Below are 25,215 nucleotides of genomic sequence, written 5' to 3' on the forward strand. Positions count from 1 at the left end.
CAGGTCTTAACAATAAAAAATATCTCCAGACCTAGCCAAGTGTCCCCTAGGAGGCAAATCCCCTTCCCATTGGGAACCACTGCTTTTGAGAGAGGACCTGTGAATTCTTGCTGTTGAGGCCCCAGGACTGCCAGCGTTCCCGTTGCTTTCTCTAAATCTATTTGTTCAACTCTTTCCTAAATTCACTGAGATGGACACTTCTGTAGGCTTAAAATAAATTCCTTTTAAAAATTTAATTGTCTATAATTGGTTTCCATTATAAGCAACCTAAAGAACCATGGTATCACGTGATAGGCACTCAATAAATTCTTCTAGGGAACAAATTCATCACACAGAGGTCCATTGGAAGGAAAGCCAATGAGGAAACAGAGAGAGTGAGAGGCTTTCAACTCCCCCCAAAGTAGGAAGTAACCCAAGGTCTTACCGTCACCCACAAACTGGAGCAGGGCCAGGTCAATCTGCCTCTTCCAAGGGGAGCCTTTCTGGAGGGCAATTCCATAACCAGTGGTGGCAAAGATGTACCCACTGCCGATGGTCACCAGCTTGCATCCTTCATCCCGCCCAGCCTTGTAATTCAAGACCGCCGCATCGTAGATGAAAGCGTCCAATTTCCTGCAATGACAAGAAACCAGGGAGTCACGGGGATGGTGGGGTCCCACCGTGGGGCCCAGCTCCCAAGGCTGGATCCAGTGTCACACACTTTCACACTGAAGATGAGGACTCACGGCCGCTTCATCCTGTCGTCATAAAAGGATCTGTTTTTAATGAGGAGATAAAAGCCAGAACCTTTTCTCTCCAAGGTACAAGAGGCAGCTAAATAAAGACATGAAGAATCCTTATGCCCAAGTGAGTAAACAGGAGAGTTTGTTAAGTGTTGCCCTTAACGCTCCCAACAGCGAGGGCAGCGGCTGATTTAGAACAAAGTCAACTAGTAAAGGGGCAGGAGACTTTGGTGGGGCCCGTGGGAAGGAGAGAGGGACTGACGAGGAATGATGGTTCTTCCTCCCAAAAGAAACATGCTTACTGTGTATTTATATTACAAAAATTCTTACAGAATAATTTTTAGAAACCCAAATAATATAGAAAAATGTTAAGAATACCACTAAAATTAAAAATGTCCATAATTTCATAATTCAGAGGCAACCACACACACACTCATCTTTTAAAGCGTTGTAAAGGCAAGATCATAAGTAGTTTGGGTTTTGTGGGCCATGTAGTCTCTGTTGCAGGGACTCAACTTTGCCATTGTGACATAATATGGTCTGAACTGTGTCGTCCTCCATCAAATTTATATGTTGAAGTCCTAACCCCGAGATCCTCAGAGTCTGACCTTATTTGGAGGTGAGGTCATCGCAGATGTAATTAGGTAAGATGAGGTCACACTGGAGTAGGTGGGCCCGTAACCCCACATGACTGGCGCCTTCATAAATGGGGAAATGTGGGCGCAGAGGTGAAGGATGGAGGGAGGCTGCCACAAGCCAGGAGCTACCAGGAGCTACGAGAGAGGCTGGAACAGATCCTTCCTTCCCGCCTTCAGAGAAAGTATGGCCCTGCTGACACCTTAACCTAGGACTTCCAGGCTCCACAACTGTGACACAACAAATTCCTGTGGTTTAAGCTTCTTGGTTTGTGGTCCTTTGTTAGGGCAGCTCTCGGAAAGCAGCCATTTTTAATACATAAGTGAAAGAACTCATCTCTGCTCCAGTAAAAGGCTACTGACAGATTGGCCCGTGGGCCGTTGTTTCTCAGCCCTTGTTTTAACTCCCCAAATATGATGAAACCATACAAGATATCACAAACGGCTTTCTTCTCTCATTTCACACCACACATAGTGAACATATTTCATGTCAACAAATATAGCACTTTTTTTCTTTTTTGATACTTGATGTTTATTAAGTTATAGCTTATGTGAAAGGAAGTACTAGATAAGTTTTCACATATGTTACATCCTTGAAATCACCATGCAGATCAAGATAAAAGACACTATTGTCAACTCAGAAGTTCTGTACGACCCTCCTAGTCAGCACCCCAAAAGGCGAGTGCCACGTACCCCCTCAATAGCATGGCTGTGCTATGCTATTATGTGGATCCCCATTGTGAGAATGCATACTGTTTCCGATTTTTAAAGTTACTCAACAAGGCTGAAATGATCACCCCGGAACATGGAGATGGATGTCTCAACTCTAAAGTAGGTTGGAAGATGAAGTTGGAGATAACTCAACTTCCTGACACTTTCTCAACTTTACTGCCTTTCTTTAACAAGAAAACATAAAAGAGTGAAGCAAAGCAAACTAAAAGTGGCAGGGAGAGGATGTAAAATTCTGCATCCCCTCAGAAATATCCCCTAGGGGAACAAAACTATTGGAAGGTTTACCGTTACGTTCTTCATTTTAATTTTGTTGGTTTCTGTAATGGTTAGAGGTGGGGCAAGACTGCAAGGCTGGTCTCACCAACAGAGAGACTCTGAAGCTTTTATGCCACGGCTGTAGGGCTGGTGATGTGGTTTTATACTCTGAGGGTATTAAAAGGGGATCAGGTCATCCCAGCAGAAGAGGAAGAAAACAGTGGTGACAGCCAACCAGAGCTGACAAACCAAGAAAAAACAGTCTTTCCGCACTGCCAGCAATACTGAGACCCGTGGAAATACGGCATGGGGACTTTTCAAAGGTTTGTGTTTGATGGCAGGAGGACATGCGTCAGAAGCAGTGGAGGAGCAGGTTAAAGGAATCTGAGTTCTAGTCTCGGTTTAGATGATGTGTGACCTTGGGAAAGTCACTTCCTTCTTTTGGATTACTGGCTCGACATCTGTGAGGTGAGGTAGTCTGTGTGGATCTGCTGAGATACTCGTCCAGCTGTGGCTTCGTATAATTCTATAAGCCAATAGTCACCTTCTGTCACTTGCCATAGGGAAACTGAGCACATATATCCTGAGGACTTCAGGCCATGGGCAGCATTTGTTCTCTTGATGAAGCCAGGGTGCCTGCCATGTCACTACTTCAATATCAAAGTTGCCATGGAGATGCCGAGAACCTGGGTTTTAGTAAGACTTTCTAAGCCTCACCCAACTCTTTTCTCTCAAGTCCTCAAAAAATAAACACAAATACATACATGTGTGTGCACAAAGGGACGTTCGAATGTGAAGGCTATAGTAGTCACAGGGTGAAACTTTTCCCCATCCTGTTAACCCACTGCACATGGATGCATTTCTAGGGAGGAAATCTAGAACTGTTCCTGGCAACCACCTAACAGGAATCCAACAGTGGTTTAAACGGTTAAGCATAGATTTCTGCAAATCATTACCATATTTCATGATGAGTCTTTTCTCAATTGAAAGAAAAATATTCCCATTGATAAAAAGGAAAAAAAAAATTGCTGACGTCCTCAAGAGTGACAAGGCTTTGTGATTACAGACTCTGAGCAAGGGACGAACAGTACCGCCCTTCGAGGGCTGCTGGGAATAAAGCGACGTTATATAAGTAATGTGTGCACAGCATCTGGCGTGCAGCGAACGCTCAAGACACGCCAGAGGTGTGTGCGCTCGAATTCAGACGTTATAGTAAAGTAGCTTACAATGTATATGCTTCTGAGACAAGTCCAACCCTGAACACTTCATATGCATTATCTCCTGTCACTGACTCCTTCTAACTGTGCACCAATTGACATATGACCACCATCCCCTTTGGGAGCTGGGACGCTGAGTCACTGAGAGGTAAAATGACTCTCCACCACTACCCAGCTTAGAAGTGTCGGAGCCACATTTGAACTTAAGCAGTCTGATGGCCAAGGCCATGGAATACCTTCTACGACCACAGGATCTGTAAGACTTGTGGAATAACCACAGGCAGCTCTATGACTTAGGACATTCAGCCTGGCGGGCAGAGGGTGGCAGCTATAAATCAAACCCAATGCTATAAAAAGAAAAAGCAGCAAGGATGAGACCAGAAGAGTCAGAATTTAGAAAGATTTGGTGGGTTGTTCAGCTTCACATGTCTCTTTTCCAACAGATGCTTGACAGTGTAAGGTCTGGAGTCCCCCCCACAGAAAACGTCTCTGGCCCCCAGCACCTCTTACCCCATTTCTTCAGGAGACATTTAGGCACAGATGGCCATAGCTTCTTGCTGAAGGTTAAAGGGGAAGAAAGAAAAAAGTCACCTGAAGCTGAAGCCCAATTTAGACCAAAAGCACTTGGGGGACTGCAGTTGCGATTGCTGGACACAATGAGTGGTAACTGGCAGCTCTGGGTTTGGAATGTCACCGAGATTAAAGGCAAGCACGGTCGGGGGTGGGGGGGGTGGGGGTGGGGGTGGGGAAGAGTCCCTCAGAACTCAGAGCAGTCAGTTGGAAGCTTAAGGGCGCACAGGGAAGGAAGCCAGCTATTCTTCCATGCTGGTATTTTCTCCTTCTGCTTTTCAAGAGGAAGTTGTCTTTGTCCCACCCTCTCAGCGCCTGCTGAGGTTCCGTGGTGGTCACCTAAGTGCTTCTCCCACTGGACAGAGGACGAGGCTCCAAGGACAGGATCTGAGAACTGTGATGGGTACAGAGTCCTGACCCAGCCCAGCTCAATATCCTACAGATGGGGGATCTCTTCTCCAAACATTTGTGACAAGTGAAATGACAACAGGAGAGCTGAGACAGGACCAGAGCCTGAAATGAAGGCCGCGCTGCTCCGTGCAGGCCGCATGACACGCCCACCCCCCGCCAGGTGTCACAGAGGCTGTGTGGGTGTTATCACCCTCTTGCTGACACCTGTAGTCCTCAAGGAAAACATGATTAAAAATGATAGTAATTCAGAATGAGAGGGGGAAATAAGACCTCCTTTCTGCAAATTTGCAGAGAAGCAAAGTAAGGAAGACTGTCATGTGTGCCCCATGCTGCTTTAGCCTGGCGGCTTCCTGCCAGATTTTTCGACAGCTCTGAAGAGCTGCTATAGCTTGCTGGAGTGTGTAGGTCTGATCCCGTTCCTTCAGTCGCTCTCTCTGGTACCTACATCATGGCCTAAAAAGTCACTCCTAACCCCAAGGCTGTCAACAACTCTGACTCCCGGCCACAAAGGAAGACCATGGTCCCCTCTGAGGATGGGGACTTGTGCTGACTGTCCAGGGCTTGCCATTTCCTAAGCCAAAATTTCTGATTTTAGCTCATCATCTCCTTATGCATGCTTTCAGATGCTCTCTGGGGTCTTAGCACATTTACGGCTAATTATATAGTTAAAGTTAATTATTCATTCATTAACGTTCGAGAAGCCTTTAAGAAAACATTGACTTTTTCTGATGAATAAATGAAATGTGTGTGTGTGTGCGCGCACGTGTGTTTTGGAGGTCTAGTGTAAAGTGTTACTGAAAATTAAAACATCTCTTTGATGATAATTGTAATTTTTTTTTTTTTTTAGGTCACATCAAAGCCTTGCTACAGAAAGAGAAACATGTCACCCAGCTTAGGCCAGTGAGCATGTTTGGGCAACTGGGGAGCAGGCGATGGGTTCAGGTCCACCTCTGCCAGCCCTGTGAATGAGGCCCGTGAGCTTTGGTGTTCTCATCTGTAAGAGGGGGAAATAACAGCTCTCTCATGGGGCTGCCTGTTAGATGGATGAAAAGGAAGTGAAGGTGGAAGGGAAGTTTTGTAAATTGCAGATCCTGGTGCAAATCCAGGAGATTGTTCTGGCAGCAATGACGTCATTGTGCAAAGAAGCGCCCAGACCCAGGGCTGCTCGTGGGTAAAGGGCATTCGTGGGCCCAAGAAGTCGTACCACCGAGGCATGATGAGTGTTGCAAGTGCCTGCTTGGGCAAGAGACAGACGTGCACAGCAACCAAACCGTACGTGCCACCAGCACAGGCTGTTCTAAAAGTCACTTTAGGAAAGTGGCCTACAATCACATTTTGACTCTGAGTTTGTGAATACAAAGTTTAAAGTCGGAATTGTACCAACATTGATGCATTTTCACCAAGGTAGCATTTTTCAGAGCAAATTCCATTAAGCTGATTTAATTCCTAGATCGATGCCTCGCAACACAGAGTTAAATTGTTTCCATTTGGGGGAAACTATTTCCACTGGGATCAATGCTTTGGTGTTTAAGTTTTATAAGGATTTGATTTTACTGATCAGCATCTGGACTATAACCAATTTTACTGATTTATAACTTTTGCTTTTGAGTTTCCTTTTGTGGTTATTATTTCCATTGAGTCCTATTCTCCTGGGTCAAACTGTGCAGAAATACAAAACTAACTGATGATTAGAGTCATCTATGGATTTTTAGTCAATAACAAATTTCACCCTGTGTGCTTTTAGCTGTTGTGAGTTTGTGTTAATTATTTCTACCAGCAATATTCACTGTGAATTGGCTACAAAAAGACTGATGGTTAATATTTATTTTTAAAATTCTGAGCAATTTTCTAAGACAGAGACAAAGAGAGGCAGAGAAGGAAGGAGGAAACTAGGGAGGGAGAGCAAGGAGGGAAAGATACAGGTGGAAGCAGGCACTCAGTAAAACAGGTAGAAGGGAAAGAACAAGACAGAGAGAGTGAGGAAAAGAGACAGAGAAGGAGAAAGACAGTAAGACTCAGAGGGAGAGAATAAAAAGAGGGAGATGGACTTACAGGGAGTGACTAAGGGACAAAGAGGGAGGGAGGTATTGATTAATCGAAATTTCACAGGGGTATGGGGGGTGGGAGGTGGGGAGAGTGGGGGAAAAGGAGGGAGGGAGGGAGAGAGAAATGAGAGCAAACACTCGAGATGGGGTGCACACAATTTGCTTACTGTTAACCTCAAAAACAGAAAAAAGAGTTAAAATGATACAGCAAACCCCTGCTTTGTTTCTGTTAAATTTAACATTAGTCCCAAATTAACCATGTCCAAGGGGGTTATAGATCATGTAACACAATCTTGTCATTTTTCAGATGAGTAAACTGAGGCCCAGACATGTCTGCCCATGGCGTTGCACAGAGGCAGGGATTCCAGACCATCCTTTGGGCATCACTCCAGGGCAAGTCCTCAGGTGGGATGGGGCGTCAGAGGAACAATCTGAGGACCAATGTCGGGGGTGCTGGGCCAGTCTGTGTGTTCCTCTAAGCCTGCATTTCCCATCAAGGGAAACAACCTCTCCCACGTGGTTTTACAGGAATTGAAGGAATTTGCTATGAATTTGCTACAAATTTGCTATAAATTTGCTCAGTGAATTACAAAGCACTATGCAAATACTACATTTTCTTCATGCTACAACTCACAGTCTGACATCAGAAAAGCACTGAATTCTTCCGGAATGTAAATTTATTAGAGTTTCATAGAATATACTCTTCAAGGATTGGGCTCAGAGCTACCCATTTACTGAAAATCTGAAGGTGCTGCGTATATAATAAAAAAAATGCTCAAAAAGGTTTTCTTTGTTCAGACTTTTCTTGAATGTTTATTATGGGCCAGACACTGTGCTCTGGGCCTGCATGTCACATTTAATCCATACAATGTGCTCCCATGTGGAGGACCCAAAATTAGCATCATTTTGTAAAAGGGAAAATTGGGCCTAAGAGGTTAAGTCACTTGTCCTCAGTCCCACAGCTGGACGTTAGCAGAGAGGGAATGCGAATCTAGGATAACTTTTAAGCATCACATCATGCTGCCGGTAGAGATAATGATACTGCTGAACTTGTCACACACCAGGACTTGAAAGAGAAGGAATCTCAAAGACCAGAAAAAATGAAAATGAAAGAGAGAATGGGAAAAAGAATCAATATTTGATAAAACCCTATTATGCCTCAGATACAGTGCCGGGCATTTTCCCTAAGTGAATTTATTTAATTCTCAAAGGAATTCCGGGAGACAGGATTTTAGAGATGTAGGAAACAGGCTCAGAGAGGTTACTTAATTTGCCAAAGGTCACACAGCTGGCACTGATCAGAGCCAGCGTATGAAGCCACGTATTTCTCACTTAAAGTCAATGTCTGTACCGAGGCCGCTCAGAAAATAAATAAGTCAAGCAACCAATCCACTGGCTGAACGAGACTAAAGTTTTCAAGACACTATGAATACTTTGACCCAGGAAGTCTACTTCTTGCGATCCTTCCTAGAGAACAACCTGCAGAAGAGCACAGAGGAGTCACCAACATTTTTAATACAGTCACCTGACGACCATCCCCCCCGGAGGGAAGTGGTTAAATAAACTGTGACATATGCATACCATGGGGTTGTTTCCAGAATGAGGCAAAGATACCTGCACAGAAGGATGACTCTTCAAAACGTAAGATTAACTGAAAACCAAGCCCTGACATATTGCCGTTTGATAGCATCCCACAGAATGAAATTCTGTAATTATGTGCAGACATATAAACATATGCAAATGCATATAACAAAGGTTTAGGAGAAATGGCATGAAATCAAACAGATAACAGTGCTTCCCTGGTTGGGGTGGTAGTTTGGGGTTGGGACACGGTCAAGGAACTGTTTATTTATCTGTATTTTTGACAACGAGAAGCAATGCAGCGCAGTGGTTACGGGCACAGATGCTCAAGTCAGTTCAGCTCCCAACTCTGCAGCTGATCCGCACTCGCCTGGGTACGTGACTTAACCTCTCTGCGTGACAGTTTCCCTGCATATACAACGGAGCTGCTGGCCGTGCCAACCTCAGGGAGGCGGCTGTGAAGATTAAATAAGGAATTATAGGTAAAGAGCTTATAACAGCGCCTGGCACAGAGCGAGGACCACTAAACAACCGACATTAAGAGACTGGGATGGAGAAGGTAGAGGAAATCAACTCAACAGTCACATTGCCCAATGGTGGGGCTTCACGCACCAGAGCCCATATCACATACGTGTGCATTGCACATCCAGGTGGCAGCACACCGTAAGGGGAGCACTGAGCAGCGAGGCCTGTGACCGACCAAGACACGGGAGGAGAGCCTTCTCTGCCAGCGCGGAGGCTGGAAGCCTGGCAGAAGACGGTGCTGGGCGAACCCCACTGTAATCGAGGTGAATGCAGTGGGCTGAGGTCTCCCCCACAGGATTTGGGTCCAACTGAAACCTCGGAATGAGACCTTACTTGGAAATTGGGCCTTTGCAGACGTAACTAGTCAAGGATCTCGAGATGAGACCACCCTGGGTTTCGGTGGGTCCCAGCTCCGGCGACAGAGAAGAAGAATCCCTTATGCAAAGAGGAGACACACAGGGAGAAGGCCATATGGAGCCGGGCAGAGACTGGAGCGATGTGGCCACAAGCCGAGGAACGCCTGGAGTCAGCGGCAGCTGGAAGAGGCAGGAAGGGCCTCCCCGAGGGCCCTCAGAGGGAGCATAGCAAGGCCCTGCAACACCTTGACTTTGAACTTCTAGCCTCCAGACTGTGAGAGAATACATTTCTGTTATTTAAAGCCCCCAAATTTGCAGTAATTTGTTATGGAATCCCTAGTGGGGAAGCCTGAAGGGGTGGTACCCGAGTTTCTATCACTCCTCCACCTGCACTTCTCTCAACAGAAGGAGGCTGGACTTGCCAGGGCAGAGGCAGCTGCTCAGGGCGGGCCGCTGGTATTTATTCGGGGTATGAACCGTGTCTCCCCGTGTGTGCTGAGGCCTCCGCGGCCTGAGCCAGCCCAGCCCCAGGGAAACATCCTCCTCCCCCTGCTACTGGAGCAAGACTGGAAGAGAACGCACAGGCTGATGCTTTTAGCACCATGACATTTCAGCACCAGGGTCAGTGGGAACTGGCTTACAATTTTCTTACAATAATAGAGAGAAAGGATCATACTACTGAGATTTTCCAAACTGGAGCTGCCGGTGGGTAACAGCATCCACTTCCCGGCTTCGAGTCCCACCAATAAAGGGGTCCGACCCTTCCCAGAATCGCTCACTTGTCAGACACACAGAGAGCTCGCACATCCTGGATAGAAAGAGACATTGGGTTGAGTTTGAATGTTGGTTTTGCCACTCACTTATCCTTTGGACAAGTTGCTTCTGCTCCCTGAGCCTGTTTCCTCTTCTGTAAAATGGAAAGAATGCCTATTTGGCAGAGTCAGGATGAAATGAGATCATATGTTTAAAGTCCCCTCATGTCAAGCAGTCAGTCAGGAGAGTCCGTCCCTAAGGAGATGGACTCTGCCAGGGAGCTCCTGCTTCTTCAGTCTCCCCGGAGGAATTTCCAAACCTGCACAACCCAACATAAGGAACACATCCTTCTTTTGGTTCTTTCCCCTGTGACTTCATTCTCCCCCTCATCTCACTAGAAGGAGAAATATTGCCCTTTTGCCCCTTTTGAAAGCAGTTTAAAGCTTTGAGAGAGAGAGAGAGAGAGAGAGAGAGAGAAAGAGAGAGAGAGAGACATTTTAAAGCCTGAACAAAATTGGTTCTGGGTATTAGATAATAGCAGGCAATCAGCCACAGCCTAATTGTTCCAGGAATATTTGTATTTATCATTTTAAGTTATGACTCAAGCATGGGCTGGGCGCACATGGGACCCCAGACAAGCTAGTTCATCTCTCTGTGCCTATTTTCTCCATTGTACATGGGAATCACGATAGTCATTGTTTCATAGGGTTGTTATGAAACTGAAATAAGACAATGCAGGCAAAATATTCAGAACCAACGGTACCTGGCACATAGGTGAGGTCCCAATAAATGCCACCTGTTCCTTGCAAATAGCTCCCTAAGTTCTCAGAACAACTCAGGTAGCTTATTCAGATTGCAATAGAATAAGGTGTAACATGTGGATAAAGCAACTCGCGCCTCGTGACATAAGGGGGGGAACAGCAGCTGAGGCCTGGGAACATCGGGAGGCAGACATTTAGGACATAAGCCCTCCCATAAGCGGTGGCTAACAGGATTGTAAGTGGAGCTCTGAATCATGCACTGGCCCACGCCAAAGGAAAACTGTAAGTAGTCTCAGGAATTGTGTTGTCCCCAAGACAAAAGCATGCCTTAAAGTGAAGGAAAACAATGCTGTTCGCGGCACAGAAATCTGAGAGATGACGTCGGATGACAGTCTCAACAACCTGGTCTACAGTAACAGTGTCAGCAAGCTTCCAGAAAGAACCGTTTCTTGTGGGGCCTTCCGATGCCAGTCAAATTATGATGAAAACGCAGAGCAGTAAAAGTTAATTTCTGTTCCTCTGGCTCAGTGAAGTGTCACCTCGTTGTTAAATGTGAAAACTGTCCAACAAAACAGTATAGATTTTACTGAGAAAAGCAGAGCAGATCTGCACGCACACCAATTCAGTGTGTGTAAACAGGTGGACAAATACCCGAAGGAAATGCAAGATGAAGAATTAGGTTTAGAAGAAACCTTTTTCCTGATTGTTAAAGGTAATACTTTTGTTGCAGAAGATGTTAAATATAAAAGGATATGAAAAGGACCATAATCCTAATCATCGATATCTCTGACCTTTTAATGTATTTCATTCTAATCTGCTTTCTTCCTCTCTGTCCTTCTCTCTCCATTTCTGAGTTTACAGAACTGGGGTCTCACTTTATTTAATCCCCGCCCTCCCCAACACACGCGTTTTTTTCTATTTTAACACTTTATGAGTGGCCTTCAAATTGTGTTACTATAGTCTTAATAGAGTTTAGCAAGAAATAATTTTCATAGAGTTTAACAACAGAGTTTAACAAGAAATAATTCCAAGTCCAAAAAAAAAAAGAAGTCTGTGCTTTCCTGAGATTTATTACGGAAAAAATCCCTAAGCCTATGGTGTGGTGGCAATTACTTTTGAGCTGTATTTGCAGTGTGGGGGTGGATCTCAGAAACCAGGTCATTGTTGATCTGACTTTCTCTGGAGATCATGCTATCCTGTTTAGGAGAAGAGCTCACTGAACCCCGGTGTCTATGCCTGCTTTTGAAGTCAGCAGCTGAAAATGAACCCTCCGAGTTTGATTCTGCTTGACTGATAAAATACAGCTAATCAAAGCTGCTCCAGTGGCATCCTGGAAAGAATTTGCTCTGCGTAGCAACTAAACTCATTGACGATCCTTCGACCTTCCTGGTCTACCTCTGCCTCGGAAATTTCTACATCTCTGGACCAGTTTGTTTTGATGATGCTGTGATCTTATCAACTCTCGGATCGTCAATTACCAAATACATATTATGTACACTATTAAATATGCGTCTACACCAATGCATATAACATGTAAGTTCAGTCTCCAATTCTCCTCGAGTGCTAATCTCACACATCCGACTGCCTAGTTGGCCTGGCCAAGTGGGGAGGCAAGCCTGACTCCCACACTTAGTGCTGTCATGCGGTTACTTAGTTAAATAGCCTGTTGGGGAAAAGTTTACCTTGTGGGGCCTCAGGGTTCCCGATGCTTAAAGGGGACAATGATGGTACCCAGCTCACAGGGGTAGTGTGAGGATTAAATGAGATTATGCATGTGAAGTGCTTGGGACTGCATGTCACAAATTGTTCGCTTTCAATAAATGCAAAGATGATATGGAAATATGATGATGTCCCAACAGCACTTAAACTTAACAGGCCCAAACCTAACCCGCGCTCCTCCATGCCTCTGCTCCTCCTGAAATGCCCTTCTTCCTTGGTCTGTCCACTCCAGAGAGAACACCATCTCTCAACAGCCAACTAGCTCATCTCTCAAAGCCGGTAGGTACTCTACCTGGATCAGAGTCACTAGAACTGCAAATAAAAACAGGGATTCCGGAACCCCACCGGCTTTCAGAATCAGTGCTCTAGGTGAGGGGTTCAGTGTTCGCCTTGTCTCTGAAGACAGTTTTGCCCCTTGTAGGTAGATGTGACCACCCCCTTCCCTTTACGTTTACAGGCACATCAGTGATATAATTGGAGTCTTGCAAAACAAATGCTTATTGGTCAAAAGACAACCCTCCTCTCCCGTTCTTCTCTCAAACTACTCAATGTAAAGGAAATCAAGATTCGTATCTGTTTCCCAATATCATTGGGCTGGCAATGGAATCAGATAGAGAACTGGGTGGCCTGAGGGCCAAAGACTAATGCTTCTGAAAGAAACTGGGACTTTTTCAGAAATTTATGTACACATAATTGTACGTGAAATCAGCTGAGAAATCAAACATTGCACTATGTCTTACAATATAGGCTCTCTGGAGTCCTGGGGACATTGATAGTTGAATTTAAATCTGGCGTAAGTGCACTGTTTGCAGTTTTGCCCACTTGCCAAAACTTCCTGGAGAACACTGGCTTCTGATGACTGAGCATTTGTAAATCTAAATCCGTCTCCACTCATTTCAGCTTCAGTTCCCTCTTCTAGAGCAGATGTTCTAAAATCTGATTTGCGTACATGGCATCAACTGAAGAACTTGTGAAAGCTTGTAGGTCCTCAACCCCTGCCCCCAAAGGTGATATTGTTGGCTCAGTGGGGTTCAGGATCCATATTTTTATTAGCACCTCCCACTGATTCAGACTTAGGCTAGGATTTGCGAAACACTGGTCTAGAAACCTGGGGTCACCAATGGCTCATCTATGCCTGAAAAATCCTATCTCTGCCGATGTTTGCAGGTCAAATCCTATTTTCTCACTGACTGACCCGACAATTTCTAGACTGCCTTGTCTCTGTTTATTATAAATTTCAATGGTCAATGAAACTGAACAATTTGGTTCCAAGTCTGTCTCTGACTATGCAATTTTGGATCCCAAAGATAAACATTTACTTTTTTTTTTTTTTTACATTTACTCTTTATATGCTGTCTCAATACAATGTAGTTACTGAACTCCTTTAGAACAGTACTTCTCCAATTTTAGCATGAATCAAATTCACCTGGATCAAGGGAGGGGGATGCTTGTTAAAATGCAGATTCACAGACTCCATCACTGGAGAGAAGGTTCTATGTTGGGCCCAGATATTGCATTTTAACAAGTAATCATGTGATCCACGTACAGTTAGTTCATTGACCAGGCTTGGAGAGGCCCAGCTTTGGAGCATAATTCTAAACACTTTCTGTAAAACTGACAGCTGTTCATATACAAGGTTTGCCTGGATTTTGGATTTTGGAAATTTTAAATACGTGTTCAAGTGTTCGAAACAAAAAAAAAGAATCTCAGAACTATTTCAGAGATCTAAGAATCCAGCCCTTCCACTTTTTAGATGGGGAAACTGAGGCTCAAGTGGTGACAAGACTTGTCCAAGGCCACAGCTAGCTAATGACAGAGCCCTGACTCAGACCACGCTGGAACTCTCCTTCACCCATAATTCAAAGGCCCTTGTGTGCCAGGCTCTTCCAGGAAGTGATAATCTATAAAGAAGCCTCCCCGTTTCACTGACCCTGGTGCATACGCACACGCCTGTCGCTGAGACCTGTGGATAGAGGGGTGGAACCCGACTGCTGAGCTACACGCTCTGAGTTTTCTAACTCAAGACTCATTGGATTTTAGGCTATGACGGGTAACATAAAGGGCATGTCCTACAGTTTAACATCAGGAGCAGATGGGGCACCTCGCTCTACCTTCCAGAGGGATGAAACCTTCTAGAGATGCTGTACGTGATGAGGCAGGGGAAGGGCTATTCTATTAAAGCTGGATGGTACGTACATGAGGAGTTCACTTTATTGTTTATTATTCCGTAAACAGTATACCCTCATGATATTTACTCTTGTAAAATTATTTTATAAAACACTTCATAGTTTAAAATAATATATTTCACAATGAAAAATTAAAAGAGGAAACAGGAAGTGAGAGGGAAGAAAAAGACCACTCAATGTGGTGAAGTAGACAGTTGAAGGACAAAAGTCTTGTAGTGGGAGATGAGCAGACCTGACCAACACAGAGTCTGTCAGATTTTGTGCAGTTCTGTAGCAGCCGTCGTCACATTTTAGTTCTCAGCATCACCTGAGGAGTTGGAGTCATAGCTTACACTGTACACCCAGAAAAATTCCAAATATTAAAAATTCAACCAAACTAGAAAAAAGCAGGAGAAAATTATTTTGTAACCTCAGCATGAGAAAGACTTTGAATCATGACTCAAAATCCAGAAACCATAAAAATAATTGATAATACTTGACTATGCAAAATTAAAATCTGCATAGAAAAAAAAATCATCCACAAGCTCAAAAGACAAACCAAAACCTGAAGAAAATATTTGTAATCACACCTTGAGTGCAGAATTCATTTCTCTACTATATAAATTAAGAAAAAAACAACAAACCAATAGAAAAAAATGTTTTCCAAAAAGGAATGGCAGAAGGCTTTTAATTACATATGAAAATGTGGTAAAAATTTACTGATAATAAGAAAAATGCAAGTTAAAATATACGACAGCGTGTTTTACCTATTATCTTAGCAAAATTGTATAACATTGATGACATACCAAGGCAAGGACTTTGAAGAGATCGGCACTCGCACACACAGACAGGGTGAAGGTGGATTTCCTTGCGAGGGAAATCTGTCATTGTCTGTCAAAATTATGATTATGTGTAGTTCCTGACCCAGCACACCAAGAAATTTATTCTACATTGCACATCACACATATACAATGAAATTCATTGCTATGTTGTTTGCAACAACAAAAGATTGAAAACCATCTAAATATCCTTCAACAGGGGACTGACTAAATACTGCATGGTACATTCGCACAATGAAAGACTATGAATCTGTCAATAATAACTTTGTAATAACTTTGTAGCTGTTTATGTAATAATAGAGAAAGATCTGGAAGGATATACAGAAAACTAGTAAATGTGGCTACTACGGGGGCTCTAGATAAATGAGGAATAATATGGAAGGAAGGCTCTTCGTTGATTATCTATTTATGTAATACTTTTTGGTTTTTGAATTCTGTAAATTGTCTATTTAAATTTAACTTAACTAATTTAAATAATTAACTGAATAGCCTGTTAAACATGTCAGTGGTTTCCATCAACGCCAACTCCACTAAAATGGAATCGCCAGACTAAGGATTGCTATGCCCTCACCCATGAGGGGGGTGAAGTTATTTCTTCAAAAAGACTCGTACCTCGTTAGCTCTAGCTTCTGAGTTTACAGTAACAGTGCAAAGCATCCCCCAAACGGGAGACTGAGTATAGGGTAAACCCACCATCTGCCCCAGTTTGCTAAGATGGATGTTATAATTATTATATAGCTTCCAGAAAACAGTTTGCACAATTTATGGCCATGGACGGTTTCCATTTATCGTCTCCTTTGTGTTCACATTGTTAAGAAAAACAAAAACAAAAACAAAACAGTAAAGGAAAAGAAACCCATTTTGTGCTCGGGGTGACAGATGGATGAAAAGGGGGCCAATCAGCCTGCAACCCTTGTTTCTAAGCATTGTCATCCACATTTGCCCTTATGGTCTGTCCAAAGCAATAGTATATGTTGATGAAAAGACCACAGTGGAAAGAAATGAATGAACAAAACTCATAGCCATGGCTAAGATGGAAAGTCATTAAAACAATCCATCTTTTCTGAATCTACTAAAATTGAACATACATTCTATAGCTTAGCAATTGCAGTCTTAGGTGTATACCAAGAGAAATGCAGTGACTTGTGCAACAAAAGACATGCGTGAGAACGCCCTTCGAAGCCTTACTCACAATAGCCCCAAATGGGACACTTTGCAAATGTTCATCAAGATTAGAGGAGCTAGACGAAGTTGTGGTAAATCCCCATGATGAAATTCTATATAGCAATGAGAATGAAAGAACTAGAATGACATGCAACAATTTCATAACAAAATGTTGAGCAGAAAGATGACAAACTAAGAAGAAAACATATGGTATGATTTTATTTATATGTTAGAATTAACAGGCAAAAAGAATCTATGGCTCCAGAGGAGAGAATGGTGGACGGAAGAGAATCACTGGAAGAGGGTGTGGCTGGGGGGAGTGTTCTTGGGTGGGTCACATCTTGTTAACTGACCTGGATGGTCAGCGTGTACAAAGTCATCAAGCAATATACTTAGTATTTGCATATTTTCTGCATCATTGCTAGCTTTAAAAAATGTTTAAAAAAAAACAAAACAAAAACATTCCAAGTCAGAATGAGCAGTGTGTCGAGGAGTTTTGGATAAGGAACAAACTGAACTTCAAAATAAATGGTGTCCTAGCTCCTGTTGAGATACCAAAGTGATTCCAAAGAGACTAAAAGGACAAAATGCTATCAACCAAAGCGCCTAGGAAATTATGCAGAGATCTGGGCTTGATAGTTTAGAGGGGGCCCTTCTTTGCGCCCCCAGACACAAAGGAGCAGCGAAGCCTTTGCAATGGGCCTGTGGAACAGCCAAGAGGAAGAGGCTGTGGATTCGGGAGAACGCGCTGCAGTAGGTCACAGTTCACTCGGCAGGGATCCCTGGTGACGGGGACAATCCAGGTAAATTAATTTTCTCAATAAGCAAAACTTTCCTCATTAAACAACTCCTTCATTTAAACAGAATCATTTTCAGTGGAACCCTTTCCAAAATGCATTTCATATAGTGTCAGATGGGTAATAGACTAATTGGGGGGACCACTTCATAAATTACATAAATGTCTAACCATCGTGCTATACACCTGAAACTAATATGAAGTAATACTGAAAGTCAACTACAGTTTAAAAAAAGATAGTCACAGGGATATAAAGTACAGCATGGGGAATAGAGTCAATAATAACTGTAATAACTATGTACAGTGTCAGGTGGGTAATAGACTTATTGGGGCTACCACTTTTTGAAGTCTATAAATGCCTAATCACTATGTTGCTTTGTAGACCTGAAATTAATTTAAAAAATACATTTCACACATCCTCATATTTTGAAAAGTCCACAGAATAGAATTTAACCTCTACACCAAATAATAACACTAACAATTAGATCTTATCTTTGTGCCAGGAAATTTCCAAAACGCTTTCCAGCAGACTTTCTCTTTTAAGCCTAATTAAAAACCCTATGAATTAGGTCCTATTATTATTTCCACTTTATACATGAGGCCACGGGCGATTACAAAACTGTCCAAGTTCATACAACAAGTAATGGCAGGGGAGGAGATGCACACGCTAGCTCCACAACGTAAGCTCCTAACTACTGTGCTGTCTTTCTTATCAGCTTCAGTTATTTTGCGTGTGCTACACTCCGCAATGCCGCAGGTAGACAAGAATATTACCTGGATCTGTAGACAGAATGACTTCTCATTGCTTTTCTCTCCATATTTCCTTTCTCCTTCATCAATGTTATACTGTTAGTTTTCACGTAAAGCTATTCCCCCCAAATTCCTACCTAAACATCAGATTAAAATCTATAGCACTTTGCTTTCACCACTTTAAACTCAGTCTCCTTAGATCTTTGCATGAAAAGTAAGACACAGCAGCCCCAAAATGGAGTCGCTTGGGTCAAGTCCCACATCAGCAAACCAAGTCCTAACTGCATTTTCAGCTTCCCAAGGGAAGTGACCTTTAACCTGGGATTACTCAGCACCAAGGAAATGTGCTTGACTAGCTGCCCCTCCCCAAAGGAAAGTGACCTTCTCTGAAACAACCCCTCGTTGCTAGAAACTTCTTTCCCTGCCCCCTTCTGCCTCTAAAAGTCTTCCATTTTGTGCAGCTCCTCAGAACGCCTTTCGACTTGCTAGATGGAATGCTACCCAATTTATGAAGCATTTAACAAAGCCAATTAGATATTCAGATGAACCGTGGGGGTTCAGAACGAGTCACCCCAAGATGTGCCACTCTGGCAATGCAGATTATTTCCAGCTGAAAACAACCCAGGCCCAGGAGGCTCAGGAAGAACCTTTGTCATTCCCCCCACCTCCCCCAGCCCCCCCACCCTTACTGCTGAAAAGAATTTACCACAGAGAACCTGCTCAGGAAGGAGCTATTATCACAGATAACTATAGTTTAATCTGAACTACCTAGTTCAGTGGTAGGCAGAGAGGAACCTAGGAATGCCCATTTGGTCCAAATCCTCCTTGTATCCCGTTGTGTCAAGATGGGCCAGCAAACGTTCATTTCCTAAAAACTAACTTTTCATCCCCTTGTAAATTGCCTGACTTCCCTTTGAAGCACTGGGACCCAACGTATTCCTCATTTTGCTTTACTGTCTTTGGAATTTTCATGCTTATGTGGATTCCCTCGGCACTTGTATTAAACTTGATTTTCTCCTCTTAATCTGTCTTATGTCATTTTAATTATTCTACCAGCCAGAAGGACTAAGAGGGGAAGGGGAAAGTTTCACATCCCCAACTTCCTCAGCTGAATTTTGCTTTTTAACATTTCTATTTGGCTAAAATATCCCTTGGAGTTTAAGACCAACTTCTTTATCAGTTTAAGAAACCCCACTGGTTCTCTGCATTTCAAAGTGTCCTGGATTTGCTTTTCCTTAATGCCACTCAGAAGGAAACCTCTGATACCCACTGGTCAGATGAATAAAAGCAGCTCTTAACTGGGGCCCATCTTGACTGCACAGCTCTGGGGAAAATACCACAGTGGGGGTGATGGGGAAACTGACCTAAGATGGTTCCCCGCCACATGGAACTGCCCTAAAATGGTGACCTGAGCGGAGAGAAAGGTCCCCAGCCTGAGCCCCAGCCCACTTCCACATAACCGCCTCCAAGCCACACCCCGAGCCAATCACCAGATGACACCTACCCCTTCCCCAAATCAAGGAAGTCCCCAACCCATAAAAACTTGCTCCAAACCTTGCTAGGGGCTCAGTCTTTTGGGAAGGATCCCGCTGAGCCCGCCAGCTAATAAAGCTGACTCTCCTAACTTTCTGAGTGCCACCTGGGTTCTTTCCAGTCCTGGATTCTGCTACAGGGGCAAATAAGCACCAAGGCACGCAGAGTCATTTTTCTGTAAGGTTTATCAGCTCGCAGGCCTGCGCAGAGAAAGGAACCGCCATCCTTACCCTGTTTTCAAGCTGACCAAGGCGTCCTCTACGCCCTTCTGATTGAATTTGGTCATGTACTGATGCATGTAGGGGTAGTTATTCCGAATGTTTCTTTCAGTACTGCCGTTAGGCACCGTGCCAAATCGAAAAGGCGGGGAGTAGTCGTGAGGTCTCTGAAACTGGAGAGAGGATAGAGGAAGAGGGAGAGAAGAAAGTCAGCCATCACGTTATCTTGGGTCAGGAGTTAAACATACGCATTAACACAGGACAGCAAGAACACGTTCGATTTTGCACCTCCTTTCTACTTAATCACATCTTCCATTGGTCTGGGAGCTCCAGGAGGTCGGAAACAGTGTCTTTCTCCTTCTGCACTGTTCCCCGGTACATGCTGGCTGGGTACGCAATAGGTATTTGTCGGACTGAGTTTTTTAGTACCATTATAGAGACTAGCCTAGTGGTAGGCACTGGGGAACTGGCAGTGCTCAGGAAATGTTGATGGAGCTAGAATGACGGTCTTACTTCAGTTCAGCTCATTTATCTACCTAACGATGAAATTGTCTGTGATCCCCACCAGTCACTCCCTCTTCTGAACTCCATTTATAATTACCTTCACTTCACCCAGAAAATGATAGAGGGGAACCAAATTTGCCACCCCAAAATATGCCTCTTTGGCATAAGGATTACTGGGGACTGGTTATTCTTAAGCAGCAGCAGATACAGGAGAAGCTCTGAAAACCCAGTAGAAGTTACCCTTTTTGTGAGAGTCATTTTCATTTATAAAGGAAATCTCCGTTTGTAAGGGTGTCTCCCTCTCTGTACCAGGAAGAGGAAGGCGACTTAAATCTCTAGAAATTCTTACCAATGGAGAAGGCAAGTGACTTAAATCGTTATGGGCAAAAAAAAAAAGAAAGCTGGGCTTCAATTTTCTATGAAATATGCAATTCTGAAACTAGGAAGTGATGATAATAAGCCCACAGGCTAAGGTGTGACTCCACCGTTCCTCAGAGATTATGCTAGTGGTCCCCTCCTCTTTTAGAGGTGCGGACCTGGAGACCCAGAGTGGGGGAAGGACATTCGGCAATTCCACGGTGGAACCAGGACTGGATCCAGAGGTCGCTCACACTTCCAGACCAGCATGCCCCCTGGGGAACTGAGAATTGCCAGAGAAAGCGTCCGGGTTACCCCAAGAGTCAGACCAACCAGAAACATTCTTCTTCTCTTGCCAGACTCACACTTCATTTTACTGCTAATTAAAATTTCCAGTTGAAAACCATTTCCCCTAAATTAAGCATGCTGCTGCCTAAAAAGCAGTCACAACTGGATTTGAGGGAAGTGGCCATACATTGTCCAAATGAGATTCTCCTGCTGGGTGCCTTGTGTTGGGGGTGTCTGTGTGTGTTTGTGTGTGTGTGTGTGTGTGTGTGTGTGAGTGTGCACAGCAATATGCTCTTTGAATTCACTCCAGCAAGCAGCACCTCAACCCATCACCACAAGCAAAGGAGGCCCCAGGCCCGGCTCGTGTGCACGGCACCCCCGAATTGGGAGACAGAGGCCAGGGCCCAGTTTATGAACCCCGTTGTCGCAGCAGCTGCGCCCCACCTCCAGAGACATCCAGAGATGGCCAATGCCACGGGCTGCCTTCTACTTCACTCCCCATGTTTCGCAAAGGAGCCCAATAGTTCTTTTAGATCCCCTTCCTTCCCTGCCTCTGACTTGCACAGCAAAAGACCGATAGCCTCCGCGATAAGTATCCGGACTTCTCTGGCCTTGATTGTACCATCACCCACAGAAATGCAGCCCAGCACCAAGATCCAGGAACCTTTGCCACGAGACTAAAGGCTGTCAAACCTTTTCAAAACATGACTCACAATACATTTCCCATTGCCACCTGTGTATGCGCACACACATACACACATGCACGCACGCACCACTTCACAGCACTCACTCTTTCTACATGTGGTAAACTCTCATGTCATCCATGATGTTCTACTTTTTGAATGGTCAGAACCCTTAAATTAATTTCATGGCTCACTGAAGAGTCACCACGTACAGTGTGAGACACAGTTAGGGGGCAGGCGTGACTCACCCTGGGTCCCAGGCCCTAACATCGGGCACACTCTATTTCTTACAGGAATCATTTCCAGTGCAGCTTCTCCCACGAGCAAGCAGTGGAAACGTGGGCTTCAGCAAAGGAGGGCGTGGTCCAGAGGCTCCCACTGCCGGGCGGGCGCACAGAGCACGTAACTATGGTGCCCGGGGACAGTGGCTTTCCTCACAGCTTCTCCTTCCCCAGGTGGCCCTCACTGTCCTTGTTTCCTGGCTTCACCTGGCCTTGGGCTTAGGGAGTTCGGCCTCTCACCTGCCACTCAGGAACTGGAACTGAATCATTCTAGGCAGCTGCTTAAGTTCTCTGAGGCTCAGTTTCTTTATCTGTAAATTGGGGGTTGCTTTTGCAATTAATCATAGAGTGCGTGAAAGACCACCTGGCAGCTGTATGCTTGATACACGTCATCACCGTATCACCTGCGGTTGCCCTGAGTGACTTGGACCAAATAATGGAGCCAGTGTCCTTCCAATGTGGAGAACCGAGGATTACACAATTATATTCTAGGTTTTCTTTCCATTCAATATGTGGACAGGTCCGAAGGCCATCCAAGTAGATGAGACATGGCAAGCGCCTTATGACAGAAGTAGAGATGCAGACCTAGGCAACAACTTGTTTGGAGAAAATGTGGCCGTTGACCAGGACATGTTTTTGTCCCTCTCATGAACCCAAACTACATGTTTATTTAAAATATCTGTCTGTCTTCTCTGGCTGTAAATGAGGGATGCTGGCACGGGAGCCCCATTTCTAGCACAGTCTTCTCCCCTGGTGATGTCTCCACACCCTTCCTGATGTCAGCATCACACAGCTGTGGCCCTTGGAGGGAGGAGGCTCGAGGCCTCTGTTCAGCCAATACTATGGTGGACCAGGACCGCCAGCCGTGGAACCGCGGAGCCCAGAGGCAACACGACTCCGCGAGGACATACTCATGGGTCCATCTGCCAGGGCAGCTCCCGAGTTCCCTCACTGCTGCCCCAGAAGCCCATGTCAGTCTCCAGAAGTGAGGAAGGGTTTGAATCAGGCAGTGGTGACATTGAGGAAAAGGAGGGAGACTATGAGAAAGGGGAGGAAGAGGCAGTAGGTTATTTCTAATCCTCGTATCAACCCTGCCAGAATGGTATTAACTAACTGCCCCGTTCACCCTTTATTACAAAACTAAGCCTTGGGAATGCTGACAGACCGAAGGCCACACAACCGTGACAGGGCAAGGTCAGAATTTGAACCCAGGTCCATTTGACCTCAAATATGACATTGCTCTTCCCACTATATTACTCTGCCTCCCAGAGATGGGTTTGCCCTACCATCGTGATTCCCAACATTTTGGAATTCCAACTTTCCTTTAATAATACCTAGGGCGGCATCTACCAACGAATTCATCTACTTGTCATCGAAACCCAAGCTCATCCGAGCACACCATGAACCCCACAGGTACTTTTTTGTAGCAAGCACTAATACTGAAAATGGCTTAAAGTATTGTAAACCTGAGTTGTTACACAAGTACTCGGGATACAAAAGAAAGAAGGAGAAAAAAAAAACCCACTTATGTACAGTATTAAAATAAATTGATTCAATATAGATTTTTATTCTGCAAACTTTGTTGGTGTATCTGCTATTAATCTTCTGGGAGCATTTAGCTTATTTACTCCAAGAATTTTGCTGTTTATCTAATTGTATCAAACATTTAATTAAAAGAGCTATCTGCTTGCTGCTAATGTCTGAGCTTGGAAACAGAGCTCTGTCTCATGAGGACGTGGTGTGTCTGTCACTAGGTGTTTCCAAGTCAGAGAAGGTCAGTCAAATTACTAGTGGCTCTAATTAGTTTTCCCACAAACGCTCATGTTGTTTAGACCCAAAACGATGTAGCAAGGGATTTTTCTCCCTAGTCTTTGAAAATAGCAATAAAAAGCAGAATATGCTGCCAGCTATTTTCTTGAAAAAAAATCCTCTTATCCAGGAGGACATGGCTGCCCGGTGCTTCCGCTTCTCCTCTAGTTGCTTCTTCTAGAAGCTTTCCTTTTGCTCCCATACAGCGGTGGAACCACGTAACAGGGCGTTGTGTCTGGAGGGGACTTACAGGCTACAAGGCACATTCATGTTTAGTCTCCTTGCATCCTCACTCCAACTATGATTCCCAAATTGACAGAGAGGAGTAGGGAGGCAGGGTGAGGTCACATGACCATAAAGACTTCGTGCAGATGTATGTGGGAAAGAGGAAATAGGAACCCAGCTCTCCCAACTCTGAGGACAGCGCTTTATCTGCCTCACAGATGCCCGTGCTTTAGGCGGGGTTTGGCCAAAAGTCGAGCCTGAGCCAAGGAATCGGGGGACTGTGATTTATTAGGGAAGGGCTCCAGAAGAAACCAGGGAGGGAAGGGGAAGAATCCAACCAAGGGTGTAATTCACGGCGAAGTCTCAGCCTCAGCCCGGTGCTGCGGGGAGCTCTGGAGGATAAACTGTACTTGCGTGGGCCCTGTGGAGAAGCAGTGGAGCAGCTGGGCTTTTGTACTCTCGACTGGTTAGCAGTCGCTTATAGGCTGAAAAGACGGGAAGAACTTAAATTCCCAGGTATCTACGGTTCCAGTGCCCCAAGGTAATCATTCTCTGAAGGTCCCCGGCATGAGCCTTTGTCAGCAAAGGTGGGGCTGGGTGCAGAGCTGGAAAAGGGACCCCAGGAGGGTCCTACACACCCTCCATGCATTTCTTCATTCAATCAACAAGTACGAACTGAGCACCCACTACGTGCCAGATAACTCATAAGCACTCTCCTGATACCCCTCCCCCAAGCCGGTTTGAATCTCATCAGTTTTATCTCCTTTATAACATTTATTTGTGCCTGGAATTTATTATACTTCTCCCTTTACATTTACTTTTTTGTTGTTTACTTCTCCCAACAAGAATTGAAGTTTTCTGGGAGCGCTAGCTCATGCTGCCAAGCTTACCACGGCGGTCAGGAGGACCTGTCCGAGAGGCGATGTTTGCCCTAAGTAAGACCTGGAAGTCAAGGAGGAGCCAGCCATGACGGTAAAGGGGGCAGAATATTCAAGGCAGAGGACACAGCAAATGCAAGAGTACTGTGTTAGAAATACACTCAAGTGTTTAAGGGACAGAGAGGGGAGCACAGTGAGGGAGAAAGAGAGGACATGTAGGGTGGGCCAGATCATACAGGTCTTTGTCCCCACGGTATGTAGGGTGGCATTTAGTCAAGCTACAGTAGGAAGCCACCAGAGAGAGGCCAACCACTCCCAAGAGGGATGGCGCTTTTGGGAAGGTGACTCACTCCAAACCCTCGTCATCTGCTTGATGACAGGCCTCTCTGCACCTCTTCCAACCACAGCAGATAACATGGGTAAGCTGTTAAAGGCTTTTCATG

At 44.7% G+C, this 25,215-nt stretch overlaps 1 protein-coding gene across 2 annotated transcripts in view; it reads right to left on the minus strand.

Annotated features, from left to right (window-relative positions):
• Positions 1 to 25,215, minus strand: part of GRIN2A (glutamate ionotropic receptor NMDA type subunit 2A) — a 437,303-nt gene that overhangs the window by 40,930 nt on the left and 371,158 nt on the right. For both annotated transcript variants that reach the window (XM_033101646.1, XM_033101647.1), the window contains 2 exons: positions 19,760 to 19,920; positions 425 to 612 (listed from right to left, as the gene is read on the minus strand). In XM_033101646.1, coding sequence (XP_032957537.1) covers positions 425 to 612; positions 19,760 to 19,920 — 349 coding nt within the window. The remainder of the gene's footprint in view (positions 1 to 424; positions 613 to 19,759; positions 19,921 to 25,215) is intronic.

Source organism: Rhinolophus ferrumequinum (assembly GCF_004115265.2).
Source record: "Rhinolophus ferrumequinum isolate MPI-CBG mRhiFer1 chromosome 15 unlocalized genomic scaffold, mRhiFer1_v1.p scaffold_54_arrow_ctg1_1, whole genome shotgun sequence".
In the NCBI taxonomy this organism is placed as follows: Eukaryota; Metazoa; Chordata; class Mammalia; order Chiroptera; family Rhinolophidae; genus Rhinolophus; species Rhinolophus ferrumequinum.